Raw genomic sequence first — 20,572 nt, 5'->3', positions numbered from 1 at the left:
TAATCATATTTATATGCAGTTAATATTTGTGACATTTGTTCATACGAAATATAGTGATTCTACCAGCCTTTTAATTGGTCAGTAAACCTTGTGACGATAATATGTATTACTTGGTGACCAGTTTTTCTATTACTTTTATATACGTTAGTAACCATAATCGTTTCTTGGAAATGATTTAATTTTCATACTCAGATAATCCATCTATATTCCATTCATATAATACATCTAGTGCGAAAGTAGATCTTACGATATGTTATCTCCCTTCAAATTACATATTTGGTGGAGTAGGCTTCAAATACCAATTACGAGTAATAGAAACATGATGTTTAGAATCTCTAGCTGAAAAACTATTAACATGATTTCCTCTATTTTTATTTATTTGTAAATCTAGATTTTTAAATTGGTTTTCAATATTACTAATTTCAGAGTCAGATATTACATGTGAGTCTGTCTTCCTTACTACATTAATACTACATTAATATGAGATTGTTTTGAGGTAGATGCAATATTACTAATAGTTAATTTTTCTAATTTACTAGACATTTATTCCAATAAGTCATTTTTGTTTTTAGAAAAGATAGTTTTTAAATGAGATGAAATTTCATGGGAGAACAAATAAAGGGGTTTCTTTTACTTCTTTAATAGTAGGTTTTATATGAGATATTTGGGTTTCAATTCTTTCTAATTGTTTACCCATGATTTTTAGATATAAATTGGTATAATTGTTTTGTTGAATTATATTATCAAGATTTTTATCAGTGTTTGTAATATTATGTTTTTTTATTGGTGAAGCCAAAATTTGAGTATTTCTCTGATTGAACTTGATGACTTCAAAATGGGTATTTTTCATAAACAATTTGATTATTCTCTCATTTAATACATTGGTTAGTAGTCCTGTTTATGGTAGACAATTGACTTGATTTATATATCTTAAACCATGTAAATAAATGTATATTAATCTGTATTTTTTCTAAATCCTCGTAATATTTTTCTTGAATATAATCTCTTTCTGTTTTTGTAAAAGTTGAGAAAAATATTAATCTTTTGTGATTATTTTTTTCTTTTATATAATCTTGTTTGAAATATTCTTTGTTAATTTTAAATTTTTCTTTATTCAAGGTATATATTTGAACATCATCTCCAACTACTTGTGAATATGTTGGAAAAGAAGGTTCATTTTCAGGATTATGAGAGGTGGATGCTTTATCAAGATGGCTAACAGTATATACTGGTGTATCAATAATATTTCCGAGAATAATTTCTCGAATCTGTGTGTCAAGACTCTGGAATCTAGTGTCAAAAGATCTGGTGTCAAAATTTTGAGATTTATTCCGAGAGATTGATGTAAGAACAGATCTGAGTGTATGATAACTAGAGGGTGTTGGAGAAGAATAATATGAAAAAGATATTCTAAAAGGTTGAAAAGCTATTTGGACTGTTCCGTCTGTTTTTTTATCTATATATTTAAGATCATCCTTAGAATTATTTTCTATCTTAGGTAATGGATTAAGATTCTCTAATTACCATTCATTAGGAAGAGTAATTTGATTCCAATTGATTTGTTTAGAAATTTGTACACTAGAGTTTTGTGTACTAGATTGTAATAATAATGTATATCCTTTTAGACTGGTAATAAGAGTTTGTGGTTCAAATGTTGTTTTCATTAATTTATAATAAATCCTATAAACTACTGTTAAAGGATGTGATCCTTTCATCATCTGATAACCGTTTGTTTTAATATTTAATGTTAAAACATGTAAAATATTAGTATTGAATAATGAAATAGAATAATTGGAATAACAATTAAGATAAACTGGTCCTTCGAACATGCTTGATTCTACCATTCCAAGTAATGAATCATGAAAATTATAGTGTCTTCCGTCTCTTAAACAGAGTAATGCTGAGGTGTTTAATCCACTTCTAGTGAGTGATTTTATAGCTACTTGTACTAGTCCAATATGTTTTTGAGAGAATATTTCTGTTCTTTGTGATGTTTAATTGCTTCTTTTGTTAATAGTTGTAACGATTCATAATCATTATTTAAACTAATGATTTTTCTACTGTTTTAATTGTATAATTTGTAAGAAATGATAATTTAGAAGAAAAAATAGAATGTTTGTATATTTGATTTTTTGGAACATTAGGAATTGTCAAGTCTTATAGATTTATTTCTATATCTATTATGTTGTAATCTTCTTGATTGATGTTATCAGATTCTATGAGAATACTAGTAGTGGATTCATTAGGTTTGAATAAAAAATTCATCGAGACATGTTTTTAGACAAAGATTTCATATATTCAAAGAGAAATAAGTAAATTAAGAACTTGAGGGAACACCACCAGGACCACCTTTAAAGCCGTCTAGCATGAATGGGCTAATTATCGATTTTTCATGATTTACCAACACAAGCTTCCCAATATACTTCATTCTCTTTTGTTATGAGTTATCTTTGTAAAAAACTTGTATCAGTGATTTCTTCCTCTTTTTTATTTTTTTATTTTTATAAAGCAAGAATCCTCAAATGATTTCTTAGACTTTTAATTTCGTTTCTTAGGAAGTTGCAGTCAGTTTCATATAATTCTATTGCTGCCTGTCTACTCTGATATACATGATATTTAGATATCATTAATGTATAATCTTGTCTCATCAATTTTTATTTTCTCTTAAGATCATTTATATTATTTATCAAGATTTCTAATTCAAGTCTTAAAATATATTCTCGACATTTTAACTCATATAAATTATTATACATTAATTATTATGCTCATAGTTTGTTTTAAGTGATGGTTGATACTGTTCTTGTTTTTAGTGTCGGCTGATACTGTTAATGTATTATTAGAATCACTGTTTTGTACTATTCTAGTGTCTATATAAAAGAGTTCGCGAAGGAAGAAGAGCATTCAAAATTCCCATTTGAAGCCTCTTCCTCTCTCCCCCAAACTACTCCACTCCAGTCCTTCATCTATTTATATTATTTATATTAATAAAACTCAGCATTTTTATGAATTCATATTAGTAGGCACCGACTCAATTCTCTCTAAAATTCATTGTTCTTTTCAAACTTAACCTTCTCTACCTGCATCTCTAATTATTGTTTTTCATAAAATTACCATTAAACAAGTTCTCATTTTGGAACAATGGAAAAAAATTTCTTATTTAACTAGAAAGTTTTCTCATCCTTATGATCCACCTTATTATGATTATTATGATTACCAGCAAGCATTGACAAAAATATTTCTAAGACAAAATAAAAATTTGCGTCATTCGTGATTCCTTCATTTTGACGAATTATAAAAAATCAACACACTCCCAAAATAAAACTAGAACATTACAAAACAGTGATTCTAATAATATATGAACAGTATCAGCCGACACTAAAAACAAGAACAGTATCAACCGTCACTAAAAACAAACTAACACAGTACAGGACATGTAAACTAGTATGTACAAAGTCATTTGTTGTTTTTTGGACAATAATCTGACATGAATAATAATCTTCTGGGGAGATAATATTTCTGACAACTTCTATCTGTTATGCTAACTAATTGAGAAAGTAGTAATCTTCTAGAATCACATAATTTGAGGGTCATAATTTGTTAATTCCAGTTCAAATGGGTCTTGAGAATCAATCAGATGTACTGGATAGTAGGGTGAGTAATTTTGAGAAGGAGATGCGGCTTGGTTGCCCTGAGAATATTAGGCATGTTGAGAAGGAGAGGCCTGATGGGTTGGTGATAAGGTGTGTTATTGTAATGGAGATAATTTGGCAAGAAGTTGTGCTTCTTCTTCATTGTTACTATCTGAAACCTGTGATATTGCTTCGGTTAATTTTTTCAAATTCTTCTTATTGGTAATGGATGCTAATTGCGCTTGATATCTGCTTCATTGGACTAGAACTTCTGGAGTATTGGTAACTTTTGAAAACATTTTTAAGAAATGATTGCAATTGTATTTGTGCCACCGTTTGATAAAAATTTGGCGAGCTATAAATATAATGGTTTTGAGAGGGATGAGGTTTGATAACATATTCTCATTTCATAATCCAATTTAATTTTGTTTTGAGGAAGAAAAGAATGAGTGGTGAACAATGGTTTAATGCTGGTGGACTATCATCTTGTGTAATAAAAATTTGAAAACTCTCATGGAGGGGAAGATGAGGGAGAATAAGTTCGGGTCTATAATATTTCCACCATAGTGAAAACCATTTTGGGAGTGTGTTGATTTCTTGTAATTTGTCAAAATAAAGGAACCACAAATGACGCAAATTTTTATTTTGTTTTTAAAACATTTTTGTCCGTATTTACTGGTAATCATAATAATCATAATAAGGTGGATCATAAGGATGAGAAAACTTTCTAGTCAAATAAAGATTTTTTCTCCATTGTTCCACTCCAGTCCTCCTCACTTTGTAAATCTTCATTCCTTCATGTCTTTTGCTTCCAATTCATTTGAGAATTAGTCTTCTTGTAATTATTAGGTTTTTAATGAAGAAGTTTATTTTGTATATCATTTCTATATTATTTACTTCATCATGCATATTGTCAATTATACCGCCTGCTCTATCTGCTATCATGCATATGGTTGGTTATACCGCCTATTATTCTTATTAATATTATTACTGTTACTATCTATTAATATTGAATCACTATTTTGTACTATTCTAGTATCTATATAAAGAAGTTCGCGAAGGAAGAAGGGCATTCATAATTCCCATCTGAAGCATTTTCCTCTCTCGTCCAAACTACTCCACTCCAGTCCTTCTCACTTTGTAAATCTTCATTCCTTCATGTATTATTCTTCCAACTCCTTTGAGAATTAGTCTCCTTGTAAGTATTATATTTTTAATGAAGAAGTTTATTCTGTATATCTTTTTTATATTATTTACTTCCTCATGGATATGGTCGGAAACTCTAGTGTACAAATTCCTAAACAAATCAATTGGAATCAAATTACTCTTCTAAAAGGTTGAAAAGTTATTTGGACTGTTTTGTCCGCTTTTTGATCTATATATTCAAAATCATCCTTAGAATTATTTTCTATCTTCGATAATGGAGTAATATTCTCTAATTGTCATTCATTAGAAAGAGTAATTTGATTCCAATTTATTTGTTTCGGAATTTGTACACTAGAGTTTTGTGTATTAGATTGTAATAATAATGTATATCCTTTTAGACATGTAATAAGAGTTTGTGATTTTAATGTTGTTTTCATTAATTTATAATGGATCTTATAAACTACTGTTAAAGGATGTGATCCTTTCATCATTTGATAAGCGTTTGTTTTAATATTTAATGTTAAAGCATGTAAAATATTAGCATTGAATAATAAAATAGAATAATTTGGATAAAAATTAAAATAAACCGGTCCTTCGAACAGGCTTGATTCTACCATTCCAAGTAATGAATTATGAAAATTATAGTGTCTTCCATATATTAAACATAGTAATACTGAGGTGTTTAATCCACTTCTAATGAGTGGATTTATAGCTACTTGTACTAGTCCAATATGTATGAAAGAATATTTCTGGTCTTTATGATGTTTAATTACTTCTTTTGTTAATAGTTGTAACGATTCGTAATCATTATTTAAACTAATGGTTTTTTCTACTGTTTTAATTCTATACTTTGTAAGAAATGATAATTTAGAAGAAAAAGTAGAATGTTTGTATATTTAGTTTTTTGGAACATCAGTATAATAGATATAGAAAGAAATCTACAAGACTGGACAATTCCTAATATTCCAAAAAATCAAATATACAAACATTCTACTTTGTTTTTATTACAAATACAATTATCCTTATTTAGACAATTGCAAATATGTACTTCATCTTCTTTGGAGTCACTATCAGAAGATCGCTCTGAAAAACTTGATTATTTTAATTGATAGATTTCTTCTTCTTCTGAAAAACTATTTTCCTCTTCACTTGAATGTATTATAAAAATTTCTAATAATTTTTCTTTTAATGCTTCAGATATATCTAGTTCATTAATCTGTTGTTTGACTTTACAATTTAATTTATAATGTCCAACGTTTTCACATTTATAACAAACAATTTATTTTTTTTCTTTTTATTAGTCTTTTTAGGATTTTTTTAGTGATTTATTATATGTTTGTTTATTTTTTTATCTTTGTATAGGGTTTTCTGTATTTTTATTTTTTGTTAGAATAATTCTTATAAATTCATTTTTTTTTTTGTGTCTTTTTTGTGTCTTCGTTTTGTGGGACCTACTTAAGATGAGTTTAAAGTGTGTTTAGATATTAAGATGAGTTTAGATATATTTATGAGAAGTTGTAAAATTATTGAAACCCACTACTGTTCACATCACATTTTTGTCTGCCATGCGCCAAACTTGCAGAGGAGACTTATGAGGAAAAAAAAAAAAAAGTTTGTGCCCCACTATGGCCACAAAAAGGTTTTTTTTTTTTTGAGAAAGAGAGAGAGAGAGTAAACGGCAAAAAAAAAAAAAAATAGAAAGCTGCTGAGGAGATCAACTTTTGTCAGCCAGCCTAGTCATGTCCATCTAGAGGAAATAACCCACCGAATTCATGTATAATCTAGCTCACTTGATGTGTTTGGCTGGTTGAAGGAGTTTAAAAGTGGACTGCACTCAGTGCAGTCAAGGAACCAAATAAGGCCTTACAGTTTTTTTTTTTTTAATTTTACTCAAATAAGCCACTTATAGAATGCTTGAGTCCCTAACTAAGCTTAAACTATCAAAAATAGTAAATTGACATTTTAAATTATTAAAATTTGAAAAATTTATACATAGGGTTAAGGTTAAATATAGATTATGTGACACAATCTTAATAAAATCATATCTTGTGCACAGTTATCTCCCTACAAGCTCTTTTCCAATTTGAAATTGTTCTCTCTTCATTTTTTTTTCTTTTAATAAGAAAAAAAATGATTAGAAGAGGATCATGAGGAGGTGCAGCACCAAACTCGATAGAATGCATGAGTAGATCTAGCAACTATCGACTGCCAAATCTTGCTCTCTCTCTTTTTATTTTTTTGGTTCTTACTTTACCAATTTGCCATAGAACTGTTCTTGCCAAGTAAAGCCATTTCATTTGTTCTAGTAATTATAACAACTACTTTTCGACCTTCGTGATATGCAGGAATATCTCAAGGTAATTCGTAGCAATTTCAATTTTACTTATCATTTGTAATTTAATTGGATATATTATTTTTTAAGTTTATAATACACAAATTAAGGCTGAACAAAAATCTGAAAATTCGACTCCGACAACAACGGAATCGGAAGTTTTTTCCCCTAAGAAGTTGGAGTTGGAGGTGAAGTTGAACCGACTTCAACTTTGCCATCTGACTCTGATTCCAACTCCGCCTCCGCCTCCGCCTCCGCCTCCGACATCGACATCGACACTGATATTATATATATTTTATAAATATATGTATTTTTCTATATATTAATCATAAATTTTTTATATAATTATATTTTATATAGTTAGTTAAACTCCATACTATACTAGCATGAGCTCATTATTATTAAATAATATATTTATAATATAATATATATAGACTAAGTTGATTAATAATAGTTTAGTATATGTAAACATTATATTATTACAATATTACTACCATGTAACAATAAATTACTAATATATAAATATAATAACATGTAATACTAACGTATAGACATTAAAATGCATAATAACATGTAATACTGTAATATAATAATATGTAATTGTCAATAATCAATCCTATAGTACAAATATAAATACTAACATGCCGTAAAACTGAAAAACCTTATTCTCGCTCTCTCCCTTTTCTCTCTACATAGCTGCTCCCCTACCCCTTAAAAAACTTAAACTAGAGAAGGGGGGGCGGGGGGGTGTTTTGGAGCTTTGGCTCCTCCCTTCCTCCCTTCCTCCCTCATTCCTCTTCCATTTTCTCTCTAGTTTTTCTTTTATTTTTCTTGTTTTATTTGTTTTTTCGTTCACAGTAGGGCGAAATACAGATCTACTGTACTCTAGAGCCAATCGAACACCACGCGCCCCACTGCAAGATTCCCAAGGCGCCGATCCTTCAGATTGATGAAGAATTTCGTTGAATGGAGCGACACGTGAGTCACACGTGTAATCCAAAGTGCGCGCGTGACATCCATGGGCCACCGCAAGGGGAGCTCTATCGTCGCCACGCGCGACTTTTCTGAGACTAGGGCCATTGGTTTCTTTAGACCTGACGTTCTGCCGTACTTCCAGGGTGGCGCGTATCCCTCACGCACCACCAAAGTCTCGATGTTTGCATTTTTTATTTCCTCTAAGGTTGAAAATGTGAATCTACAGCTTTCCTAATTCTCTATTTTCCTATGCATCTTTTACGTTTTCTGTTATTTCCTTTATTTTAAGTTTAAAAAAAAAATACAGTCTCTTGAATTTTTGTCCACAGAGTGTGTCCTTTACTCCATCTTAGACAAAGTGTGTGGTTGTTTAATTTTGTCTTAAGACAGAATGTAAGGTTTGTTAAATCTGTCTTAGTGTAGAGTGCTGTCTCTCAGACGTTTGTCTATAGAGAGTTACAACAATGGATTAGATCACGTTAGTCACAAAGAAATTTGTGTATTGGGGATCCTTAAAAACAATAGTTGGCTTGTATTATGTATGTTTCATGTCAAAATTTTAATATCCCGTTATGAATGAATGGAGTTTGTTCTACCTTCAAAAAACAAAAATTATAAATACTAACAATAATAACATTATAGACTTATAGTCTACATTTAATACCAATGTGTAATAATACTGGTATAATAATTATATTTAAATTTTAGTCAATATAGTACAAGTCAATTTAAATAATAATTTGCATTAATTAATATTAACAATTAAATCGAGTGATAGAAAAAATTATAAAAACCGTAGATAGAATGATAAGTCGATAATATATAATTAGACGCTATAATATGATAAAATGTTAAAAGTATTATATGAATCTATAATAAGTGATAACATATAATTAATAATAATAATTATTACTAACAATTATAAAAAAGGACTACTATATCAACCAAAAAATTATATAAAAATAATCTTACAAACTGATATAGTTTCATATGATTCGTTAGATTTTATTTATAATAAAAGTAATTTTACAATCTGATGAATCACATTAAGCTATGTCAGTTTGTTAGATTGTTTTGTATAATCACTTTGTGGCTAAAGTATTTTCCATTATAAAAACTATAAATATAAAACTTAGGGTTAAAAGCCTAAACAAAGATGAAAATTAAATTTAGTGTATACATAAAAAAACCCTAGACTCCACAGGACCACTCTCCTCTCTCTCTCTCTCGATCTCACCCTGCGACAGTCCCCCCCGATATCACCCTGACCCAGTCCCCCTGACCCTGATCCAGTCCCCCCCGACTCTCTTCTCTCTCTCGCCGAGTCGCCGTGCGACCTCACCCTGACCCAGTAACCACCCCCGCAGGCAGCGGTCGATACGGTAAGCCTCACTCTCTTCTCCCTTCGTCTGTCTTCTCTCTCTTTGTGTAAAATGTGAATCTGTGTAATGTTGTGATGATATGATTGTGTAAAATCTTTGTAATGTTGTGATGATATAGTTGTGTAAAATCTGTGTAACTAAAATAGAATGAGTTTGGGGCTCTTTTTTTGGTTGTTGCAAGGAATGATTGGATAAAGCTGTGATTATACTGGGGCTGTTTTAATTTGAGTTAATATTGGGGCTGTTTTTGTTGGGATGTTTTGAATGAATAAACTGTGATTATACTTGTTTTTGGAGCTGTTTTTGTTTGTGTTGTGGTTTGGGGCTATTTATATATTAATACGATGCTAAAGTTGGGACTGTTTTAGTGAACTTGTGGGCTGTTTTATTTTCTTTCTGTAATTGATGGTGTGGTTGGGCAGTTAATCTATGTTCCACAAAGTTGAACATTTTTATAAGTACAAAGTTGAAGTTTTATCACCTTTAGGAATTCAGACTTGACGAAATCACCTCTTTTTGATAAACTAATTTAGTGCTTATATGACATAAGTTGTCATGTTATTCCCTGAAAGTCCTGCTGATGTCTGTTTTGTGGCTGACAATCTTGAAAATCATGAAAAGAAAGATTGGATAACTTTTATCACGTTCCTTGGTTGAATTGTGAGGACCATCAACAATGCTTGCATTGGATTTTTGGAGTTTGTAAGATCGTTGAACTGTTAGTGGTTGGAGTTTGTCAGTCTCTTTGAACTGTTATATAATTCTTGGAGTTCGGGAACTCCTAAATTTCATGGTATTAATCTTCTTCTCTGTGAAATTCATGGAGGATAATGGATATTTACTGCATAGAAAAATTCATAGTTAGCTTTGTTGTCATTATCATTTTCTGGTTGGCATAGCAAAATATTTTCTAACTAAAATCTTTTCATATTTTTTTTAAGCACAACTTAGAAGTTGGAATGGCACTGTGGCACATGGAACATTTAATTTGTTGTAATATCTTTGTTGTTGGGAACATTTAATTTGATTTGGCACTTAGAAAATGTTGGGTTTCTCTTGTTTTCAAAATTAGAACTTAAAAAATGTTTGCTGTAATCGTTGTAAGAACATATTATTATGATTGATGTGGATGATGGGTGTGGATGATTTTGGATGTGGTTGATGGATGATGGGTGTGGATGTTTATTGTAGACTTGAAGTGATTAGTTGGATGTGGATGATGCATTGATGGTAGTGGATGTTTATTGCAATGATTAGTCATTTTTAATTTTTTTAAAATTTTTTTGAAGCATGTTAGTAACTTAGTATGTTACTTGTTTTTATTTAGTTTTATTTTTTGTTTTGTTTTTAGTAAAAAGTAAATTATTTACTTTAGATTGTGATTTTTGAAAAAAATTAAATTTAAAAGCTCACACAAAAAATTCATTTTTAAAAAGTGTGCCAAATATGAAGTTGAAAACAGTGAAAAAAAAGCCCAAATCCGACTCCGCTCCAACAAGTCGGAGTCGGAGCAGAGGATGAACATGTTGGAATCAGAGCTGAGGATGAACATATTGGAGTCGGAGTCGGAGGTCGGATTCGACCTCTAACAAAGTTGGAGTCGGAGTCAAAGGATGGCCATACCAACTTCGACTTGGTCGGTGCTCAGTCCTAGCACAAATGGGGAAATGATGTGTTGGGGTAAATGTACCAGCACAAAATGAACCAGTCCCAGTCCACCGTAAAGCAATTATCATGAATTAAGAGGGAAAAAGAAACAAGGCAAGTCAGGCATGCAAAGGGAGATGGTGAAGTGACATGCAAAGGCCCAGTCCTGACTTGTTTCTTGTGGGTTCCAAAGGTTGCCTTGTGAACAGGTGCTTCTGAGTTTGTTGGGATTATTTTAGGTTAATTTTGAAAGGCGCCCCCAAAGGGAGGCCCAAATATTTCATGGGCAGAGAAGACACTTTGCACCCCAAGAGAGCTGCTAGGTTGTTGATTTGAGGCACCCCACCCACTGCCACCATCTCAGATTTGCCAAGGTTGACCTTAAGTCCCAACACAACTTCAAAGCATAACAAAAGTGCTCGTAGAGCTTGGATTTGACAACAACAGCCTTCACCATCCGGCCAAGTGCCTCCATGACAATAACGAAAAGGAATGGAGACAAAGGGTCTCCTTGCCTTAGTCCATGCGATCTATTAAAGAAGCCCGCAGAGGTACCATTAACTAACACTGAGAATCGAGCAGTAGTAATACAATGACGAATCCATGAAATCCACCTGTCACCAAAATCGCATCTCCCAAGAGAGTATAGGAGGAAATCCCAATTTACGTGGTCATATGCTTTCTCCATATGAAGCTTACATAGGATACCTGGTGTGCCTTCCTTCAACCTGTGATCCAAGCACTCATTGGCAATAAGAACTGAATCAAGGATCTGCTGCCCATGTACAAAGCCATTTTGAGGTTTCGAAATAATTTGCTCCATCACCACGCTTAACCGATTAGCAAGGACCTTTGAAATAATTTTGTAAACCCCACTCACCAGGCTTATAGGACGGAAATCCTCCACTTCCATCGCCCCATGTTTCTTCCATGCTTCTTCCATGTTTCTTCCCATGGCTCTAGAAACTTAGGAATACTTGGTTGAATTTTGTTGTATTATAGGGTTTACGCGAGCATTTCTCCCACATTTTCTGACCTGTTTTGGTTGCATTGCTGGGCTCTTCAATAAATTCTTGTGGGAATTGTTTAAATTTCATGGCTGGCTGGCTGCTTGTTACAGAACCCAAAATGGTTTGGCTTTGGTCATTTCAAAGTCTAGGGACTGCATTTTATAGAGGGGTGGAATGTTGTGTTCTTGTATATTATGTAAATGCAAATGAATCATTTGATAAATGGCCACTAAAATCATTCGATAAATACATTTTGTCTGGGTTTTTAGCTCTCACTACTGATCTCTTTGATGCATTCTTGGATTTTTTGTCCTTCAAAATCTGGTATTGTATAAAAACTTACAAAAAAAAAAAAAAAAATCTGGTATTGTATAAAAGACTTTCAATCGTTATGACTGTTTACAAATATGTTTCTGAAGTTAATTTTGATGTGCGTACGCATTCCCATTTCAGTAATTTTTGGTACCTTTTTTATGCATTTGATTGATTCACTAGTCAAATTGTCTCTGTTTCTGAACAGAGATCTTCTTCCTCTTGATTTCTTCATATCCCTTGGCATGTCTATATGATATCTTTTCACTTCTCCTGGTAAAAAAATTATTTTAATAGTTTAGCCAAACTTATAGCTAAACTAGATTAGCTAAAATAGCCAAGATGCCATCTTTAGTTTAACTTTAGCTAAAAAAAATAGATAATCTAATGTGAGTGCTTTAATCGTTTCTTCTTCCAGAACAGTCAGTAAAGGCCTAAACAGAAAGGGGAGAAATGTACCCTTATGCTGTCTCTTCTTCCATTCTTCGCTGCCGAGCTACGGCTCACTCTTCCTCTGCTGCCTTTTTGGCATCTTCTTCTTCATCTCTGATTTCGCTCTTTGCAACCAAACCTATATCACTTATGCGTTGCTATGGTGGCTTAGGCCAGCTCAGTGGTGCTTCGAGATCAGAAGAAGTCAAGTCATTCTCTACAGATTCGCCACAAGTACTACAAGGTGCGTTTCTGCTCTACGTTCTGTCTTGTGGGTTGATGGGAAAGTTCTGTGTTGTTCTTCTATGAATGAAAATGTCAATTATTGATCCTTAAGATTTTTTAAATTCAACTGAAAATATGATGTTTTCCCTGTTTCATTCGGGTTCATGCTCTGTTTGTTAGTTATAATTTGCAGAAATGGATTTTTTAATCAACCTGATTTGTATTTTTTCTGTTTAATTTGTGAAGTCAACATAGGATGCAATTTTACTCTCTGTATGTGTTGCAGTAGTTTATATGTTTGGTTTTGATCTTGACCTTCTGCGTCATCTGAAGCTTGGGATTTTTCTCCTGTTTAATAGCTTTGTAGCATCAATTAAAATTTGGAGATTGTAACTTTTGTGATTTGTTTGATATCAGAAGTGGAGGAATTAGTTGTGGAGTTCATGTCATATGTAAGGGTTCTAGATTGGATTGCATATATAAGGCCTAGTTAAAGACGAGGGAATTGCATTTGGCCTGCTGTATTTGAGGCCCTGTGTCCTCTTTTTGAGTATTTTATGCAACTTATCGTTTATTTGAAAACCTCCCTGATCATGGTTTGTTGGAATTTTCCCTTCAATTCTCTCATGCAAAATTGAATTCAGATATACTAATAATGAGATGGCTGCTGTGGTTGATCATCAGTACGATATGGCATATGCTTTAATGAGTATGTACGCTTTGCATCCTGAACTACCACCCATTTTCCAATGCACATCCTAAACTATGAACACTTTCGTTGTGCACCTTAGACAACCTATAGGTTTCAATGTGCACTCTGTTATGATTGAGCCTTTTAAATTATGCCATGTGACTATTTTTCGTTCAGCTTGGCGTTTAGGTCTTAACCGAGGGTGCACATTGAAACTTATTGATAATTTAGGAGCACATTGCAACTTTTCATGGTTTAGGAATGCACAACATGAAAGGGATGACAGTTTGGGGTCACAAAATGTTGTTTGTCCTTCTAAAATGAATGTTTATATTACTTGATCTTATAAAAAAATTATTTTCTGACTTGAAATGAAAAAGAAAATCCAAGTTTGATATGGAAGCTCCCTGTAATTGGTGTAGAAAAATGCCAACCTTTTCCATTTCTGGTTGAATAACCATATTAATTACTTTTGTTAGTGACGGAGACATTGTGGGTTTCACAGGTTGCATCGGTGGTCATCATTCTTCTCAAAATTTTGCAAGAGGGGGGTTTGCAAGAACTTCAGGGTTAAGTTCTGCCGCGATGGATGTGAAAAATAATGTGTCTGCTCCCTATGCTTTATGTTTTCGTAGTTTCATATATTCTGCCAGTGGGAGAAATTTTGAGACTGGGAGGGGTTCCAACTCGATGAATTTTGTCAGGGGAATTATCGAGGAAGATGGAAAGGGCTTCATGGGGGGTTCTCAACTTTCTCGATATAATGTAGAGCAAAATGCTACTTATCAAAAAAAAAATGTAGAGCAAAATGCTGATATTGTCCACTTAAAGCTGCTGCGTAACAATACTTTTGTCACGGTGACGGATTCTAAAGGGAACACAAAATGTAAGGCCTCGGCAGGATGCTTGCCAGAACTGAAAGGAGGGGCTAAAATGTCTCGATATGCTGCTGAAGCAACTTCAGAACATGTGGGGCGAATGTCTCGAAATTTGGGGTTGAAATCAGTTGTAATGAAGGTGAAAGGGTTTACTTATTTTAAAAAGAAAAGGCAAGCAATCATGAGCTGGAGAGAGGGCTTCACTAATTCTCGAGGGGTTCAGAATCCAATTGTATACGTTGAAGACACAACTCGGCGTCCCCATAATGGCTGTCGGCTCCCTAAAAGGCGTCGGATTTAACTATTGGCGGTTCAGATGGTTGCTGTTGATTGAGCATTATGATGAGGAATATTTCCAGTTGTGGTTGAACCTAGTGGTGCAAATAAACTTATGCAAGATGTGTTTATTATGTTTGAAGACTGATTCCTTCATGATGCTAGATGAAAACTTGATGGAGGCCACCTTAGAATTTTTAAACTCATTTGTCTGTCTTGTTATGTTAACTTGGTTAATGAGAGGTTTCTCGACCATAATAGAGCTGGGGCATTTTTCTTCTTTATAGTTATGTTTGGAGCCACCTCTATTGGTATATTATCACGTTACTCCTCTCTCCAGCTGATTGGACCAATGTATGAAAAAAATTGAAACCCACCACACCACCTCCACCAAAGCATCCATCCATAAACCATCTCATCATTGATCAAGTGCTAGCATGCATTACAAAAACCCATGTGTTTACTTATAGCTCATATATTTGTTGTAAAAATGGCGTTGGATTGCTGCTATTTATCTTCGCAATACAATAAGATATCATATTGGCTTTAACCGAAGCATAAATTACTGTTTATCATTTTGGTTTCCCTTTTTTCTCAGATCTTGTAAAAACATTTTCTGCTTAGATCTAATTTAAGGATGTTGACTATCACTGTTGCTGGTACATCCTCTTGTACTGTATTGTATATTTGATTAGTTCAGCTGGATTCTGATTTCTCTGTAAGGCACATATGCATATACACGCACACACAAGTCAGTCCATTCGAGTTGGGATGAGATGCCAAATGGTAAATTGGCATTCTAAATTATTAAAATTTGAAAAATGTATACATGGGGTTAAGGTTAAAAATAGATTATGTGACACAATCTTAATAATCATATCTTGTGCACAGTTATCTCCCTTCAAACTCTTTTCCAATTATAAATTGTTTTCTTTCAATTTTTTGTTTTTTTCCTTTTCTTGAGAAAAAAATGATTAGAAGAGGATCATGAGTAGGTGCAGCACCAAACTCGATAGAATGCACGACTGGATCTAGCGACAATCGACTGCCAAATCTTGCTCTTTTTTTTTTTTTTTTTTAGCTTTATCAATTTGCCATAGAACTACTTTTCGACCTTCATGATATGCAGGAATAGCTCAAGATAATTATGGCAATTTCAATTTTACTTATCATTTGTAATTTAATTGGATATATTATTTTTTAAGTTTATAATAGCACAAATGGGGAAATGATGTGTTGGGGGTAAATGTATCAGCCCAAAACAAACCAGGCTCAGTCTACTTTAAAGCAATCATCATGAATTAAGAGGGAAAAAGAAACAAGGCAAGTTAGATATGCAAAGGGAGATGATGAAGTGACATAAATCTAACATTTCTCATTACCCCCAAGGCCTCCATAAAGGGGGATGAGAGGAAAACTTTTGTGCGACTCTGGCTGGAACACAGAGATTTTCTTCAACCTCACTACAGGATACTAAAGAAATATTATCTTCTCTAAGCTAAAGGGGTCACCGACTCCTATTGTACAATGAGATATGAGAGACACACATTATAGTGGATCTGTCCTCCAAACAATCAGTGGACAAAAGCTCTATGCCGAACCACGTAAATCTTTGTCACATTATCTATTTATATTTATTGTATTCGTTTACTACTTACTTCTATGAATGTATGTACAGTAATCATGCTAACGCCCCTAAACTACCATCGTGGGCTTTAGACACCATCATCGAGGTCCCGATCATCTCCATGGGCTAGTGATGATTCTTTATTCTATTCCAGTTTATTGTACAAATTTTAGCCTTAGCAGATGGCACCATCTGTGGGATCGACTTATTCTTTACAATGAAAGTGGAAGAAGGGTGATTTCCCAGCCACAACATCTCTGGAGAAACATATCAGATCTCCTCAACCTTGCGGTCAAGATATGTCTCCCACCATAGCAGAGCTGTCGAGATCTGTCTCCCGCCATAGTTGTGTGGTCGAGATCTATCTCCAGTCGAAGTCGTGAAGTTGAAATTCGCCTCCTACCACAACCATAAGGAAGAGATCTATCTCCCATCGTAGTCGTGTAGTTGAAATCTGTCTCCCTTTCAGCCATACAGTTAAGATTAGTCTCCCTCCATAGCTTTGCAGTTGAGATCTGTCTCCCGCCACAGTCTTGCTATCGAGATTCGTCTCTCAGCACAGTCGTGAGGCCGAGATCCGTCTACTGCCACAATCGTGCGGTCGAGATTCGTCTCCTGCCACAAAAATGTAGGCGAGCTCTGTCACCCACCACAGCCAAGTGGTGGAGATCCATCTCTCGCCGTAGCTGTGCGGTTGATATTCGTCTCCCGCCGCAGCCATATAGTGGAGATCCATCTCTCGCCACAACAGTGCGGTCGAGCTCCATCTCCCGCAATAGCCATACGGCTGAGATTCATCTCCCACCACAGTCGTGCAGTTGAGATTCGTCTCCTGCCATAGTCATGTAGTCAAAATCCATCTCCTATCACAACAGTGTGGTCGAGCTCCGTCTCCCTCCACAACCATGAGGTCGAGATCCGTTTCTCGCCACAATTGTATGGTCGAGCTCCATCTCATGCCTAGCTCTCAAAATCGAGCTCCATGCTCACCCCTAGCATGGTTGAGTCCATCTCTTGCCATAGCCACGGGATCGAGATTCGTCTCCTACACAACAGTATGGTTGAGATCTATCTCTTGCCAGAGTTGTGCAGTCGAGATTCGTCTACTGCCACAACTGTGTGGTTGAGATCCGTCTCCCATCACAGCAACAAGATCCAGCTCCATCTCCTATCACAGCCATTCGGTCGAAATCCGTCTCCCGTCATAGCAGTGTGGTTGAACAACGTCTCCTGCCATAGTCATGTGGTTGAGATCTGTCTCCCGCCATAGCCCTGCAATTGAAATCCGTATCCCACCACATCAGTGCGATCGAGCTCCATCTCTCTCCGCAACTATACGGTCAAGCTCCGTCTCCCTCCATAGCCATGCGGTTGAGATCTTTTTCCTATCACAATTTTGCAGTTGAGCTTCATCTCCCATCACACCTAGCGCGGACAAGCCATCTCCCGCCTAGCTCTCCAAGTTGAGCTCTGCTCTCCCCCATAGTGTGATTGAGTCCATCTCTCGCTTAACTCTCAAAGCTGAGCTCCACGCTCGCCCTTAGTGCAATCAAGTCCATCTCCCGCCTAGATCTCAAAGTTGAGCTCCGCTTTCGCACCTAGCGCAATCGAGCAATCTCACGCCTAGCTCTCTAAGCCGAGCACCGTGCTAACACCTAACGCGGTCGAGCCATCTCTTGCCTATCTCTTCAAGCCAAGTTCCGTACTCGCACCAAGTGCTGTCAAGCCATCTCTCACCTAGTCTTTCAAGTCGAGCTTCGGGTTCGCACCTAGAGTAGTTGAGCCATCTTCTGCCTAGCTCTCCTAGCCGAGATCCACACTCGCACCTAGTGCAGTTGAGCTAAATCTTACCTAGCTCTCTAAGTCGAGTTCCACCCTCGCATTAGAGACCAAAGGAGGAAACAACTTTCTTAAGCGCTTTCTTCCTCATCACCTAGTGCGATCGAACACATTTCCTGCCTCGCATCAAAGCCGAGTGTTCTCACACTCACGCTTGAACATCAACTTCAGCACAATGTCTTTTCCAGAAAATGCCGAGTATTGACACTCATGCCACAACTACCGCCAGTGGGTTTCTTCTGGGAATGAGTCTCCAGGCTCCACAATCGCTTTGCACGGGTTACCTTTGGGAATGAATAGATGGGCTTTGCAGAATGCCTAAAAGTAACCCTGAGGGTCGATGGGCTCCCTGACCATTTAGCGCGGGTCACAACAAGCAAACTTTAACATCAATACAAATTGGGAACGTCCATAGAAAATCACCTCAAGGCCCTTAGTGAAAACTTCACAATTCTCCTCGAGCTCCTCGCTCGGTGACCTTCATTGCTTTGCACAAACAACAGAAACTAAGGACCAGTTCCAGAAATTCATTTTTCTACAGGCTATCTCTGTCACAGCTTGACTTGAAGATTCTCAAGGCCTTCTTGTTGAGAAAATCAACCTTAAGAATCGCCAACATACTATTGGAGATAAATGTATCAGGCTCAAGACGCACCAGGCCCAATCCACCATAAAGCAATCATCAGGAAGCAAGAGGGAAAAAGAAGGAAGGGACAAGACAAGGCAAAAACTCAGGGAGGAAGGCAAGTTAGACACTCAAAGGGAGATGATGAAGTGGAAAAAAGCTGACATTTCTCGTTACCCCCAAGGCCTCGATAAAAGGGGATCTAGGGTCTAAGATAAAGGGGGATGAAAGGAAAACTTCTTCTGGGCGACTCTTGCTGGAACATTGAGAGATTTTCTTCAATCTCACCACGCGAGACTCCAAAAATATTATCTTCTCTAAGCTAAAGGGGTCACTGACCCCTATTGTACAATGAGATACGAGAGGTTGTAAAATACACCTATTATAATGGGTTTGCCTTCCAATCGACTTGTGGACGTAGGCCCTATGCTGAATCACGTAAATCTCTATCTCCTTCTCTATTTATATTATTTGTATTCGTTTACTATTTAATACTAGGGATGTACGTACGACATCGTGTTGATGCTCCAAATTGCCATCGTGGGTTTCAGATCCCATTATCGAGGTCCCAATCATCTCCATCGGCTCGAGATGATTCTCTCTCGTTTGGGCTTCTTGTGCAATTTTTTGCCTCAACATAATGATTGGCTTTATAGAAATAATTCTCATTTAATGACCTATTAGATAGCGGATGGATGGAATTGCTTGAAAAATCTTGAAATCATGGGTATAAATGTTGTGAATTGAAATATGTGATACAACCAATGAACTAATAAGAACACGACACAAAATTAATATGTTTGAGTTTGATATAAATGGATTCAAACCAAAAAAATTTGATCCAAAGACAGGATTAATAAATGGGTCAACCTGGATAATGTTTAAAGTTTATGTTAAAATTGCAATTCTACCCTTTCTAACTTTAAAACTAAAGAGTAATGCTACTATGTCTCCTAAATTGTACCATTTATTTTGCCTCTTGACATGGCACCACAATGAGGTGGCACGTGGCTTATTAAAAAAATTAAAAAATATATATTCAAAATAAAATGGCTTATAAAAATACAAAAAGAGGAAGATTAAAAAATGCTATTATGTTTGTATTTTTAATTTCTTAATTATTTTTAATAATCCAAATCGTGGTGCGACATCACGGGGTAAAGTGACTGGTATAAATTAGGGATATAATAGCATTTCTCAAAACTAAAACACCTTGAAATTATCATAATCTCTCACTCTCAGTCTCTCACGGCTGCAAACATCACCCTGCTCCCCAAGTCCCGACTCCTCCTACCCTGTGACCTCTCCGAGTCTTCTTCTCTCTCGCTCTCAGTCTTCATCGTCTTCATCAGGATACATTGGCTTTGTCTTCGTCTCCATTGGCTCCGTTTGTCAATATGCTTATTATTGGGTTGTAATATTGATATTTTTCGATATGCTTATGTTTTTTTATTGTTGAAATTGTATTATTGGACCTATTACCATTTTTACAATATGCTCATATTTGTTATTGATGGGCTTCTAATATTGGTTTTATTATAGATTA

The 20,572-nt window shown here is 34.9% G+C and overlaps 1 protein-coding gene across 2 annotated transcripts; it reads left to right on the top strand.

Annotated features, from left to right (window-relative positions):
- The first annotated feature begins 9,257 nt into the window (after positions 1 to 9,257).
- LOC108994093 (probable ribosomal protein S11, mitochondrial) lies at positions 9,258 to 15,225 on the top strand. 2 transcript variants are annotated; one of them, XM_018969186.2, is made up of 3 exons: positions 9,258 to 9,464; positions 12,857 to 13,109; positions 14,287 to 15,225. In XM_018969186.2, exons 2-3 carry the CDS (start codon positions 12,887 to 12,889, stop codon positions 14,958 to 14,960), a joined length of 897 nt encoding a protein of 298 aa, XP_018824731.2. In that variant the 5' UTR covers positions 9,258 to 9,464; positions 12,857 to 12,886; the 3' UTR covers positions 14,961 to 15,225. The 2 variants fall into 2 exon arrangements, with proteins under 2 accessions (XP_018824731.2, XP_018824730.2); XM_018969185.2 differs by having other exon boundaries at positions 12,852 to 13,109.
- Positions 15,226 to 20,572: the final 5,347 nt, after the last annotated feature.

This window comes from Juglans regia, chromosome 13, assembly GCF_001411555.2.
Source record: "Juglans regia cultivar Chandler chromosome 13, Walnut 2.0, whole genome shotgun sequence".
Lineage (NCBI taxonomy): Eukaryota > Viridiplantae > Streptophyta > Magnoliopsida > Fagales > Juglandaceae > Juglans > Juglans regia.
The sequence above is the reverse complement of the archived record's forward strand: the minus strand, read 5'-3'. Positions and strand labels throughout refer to the sequence as shown.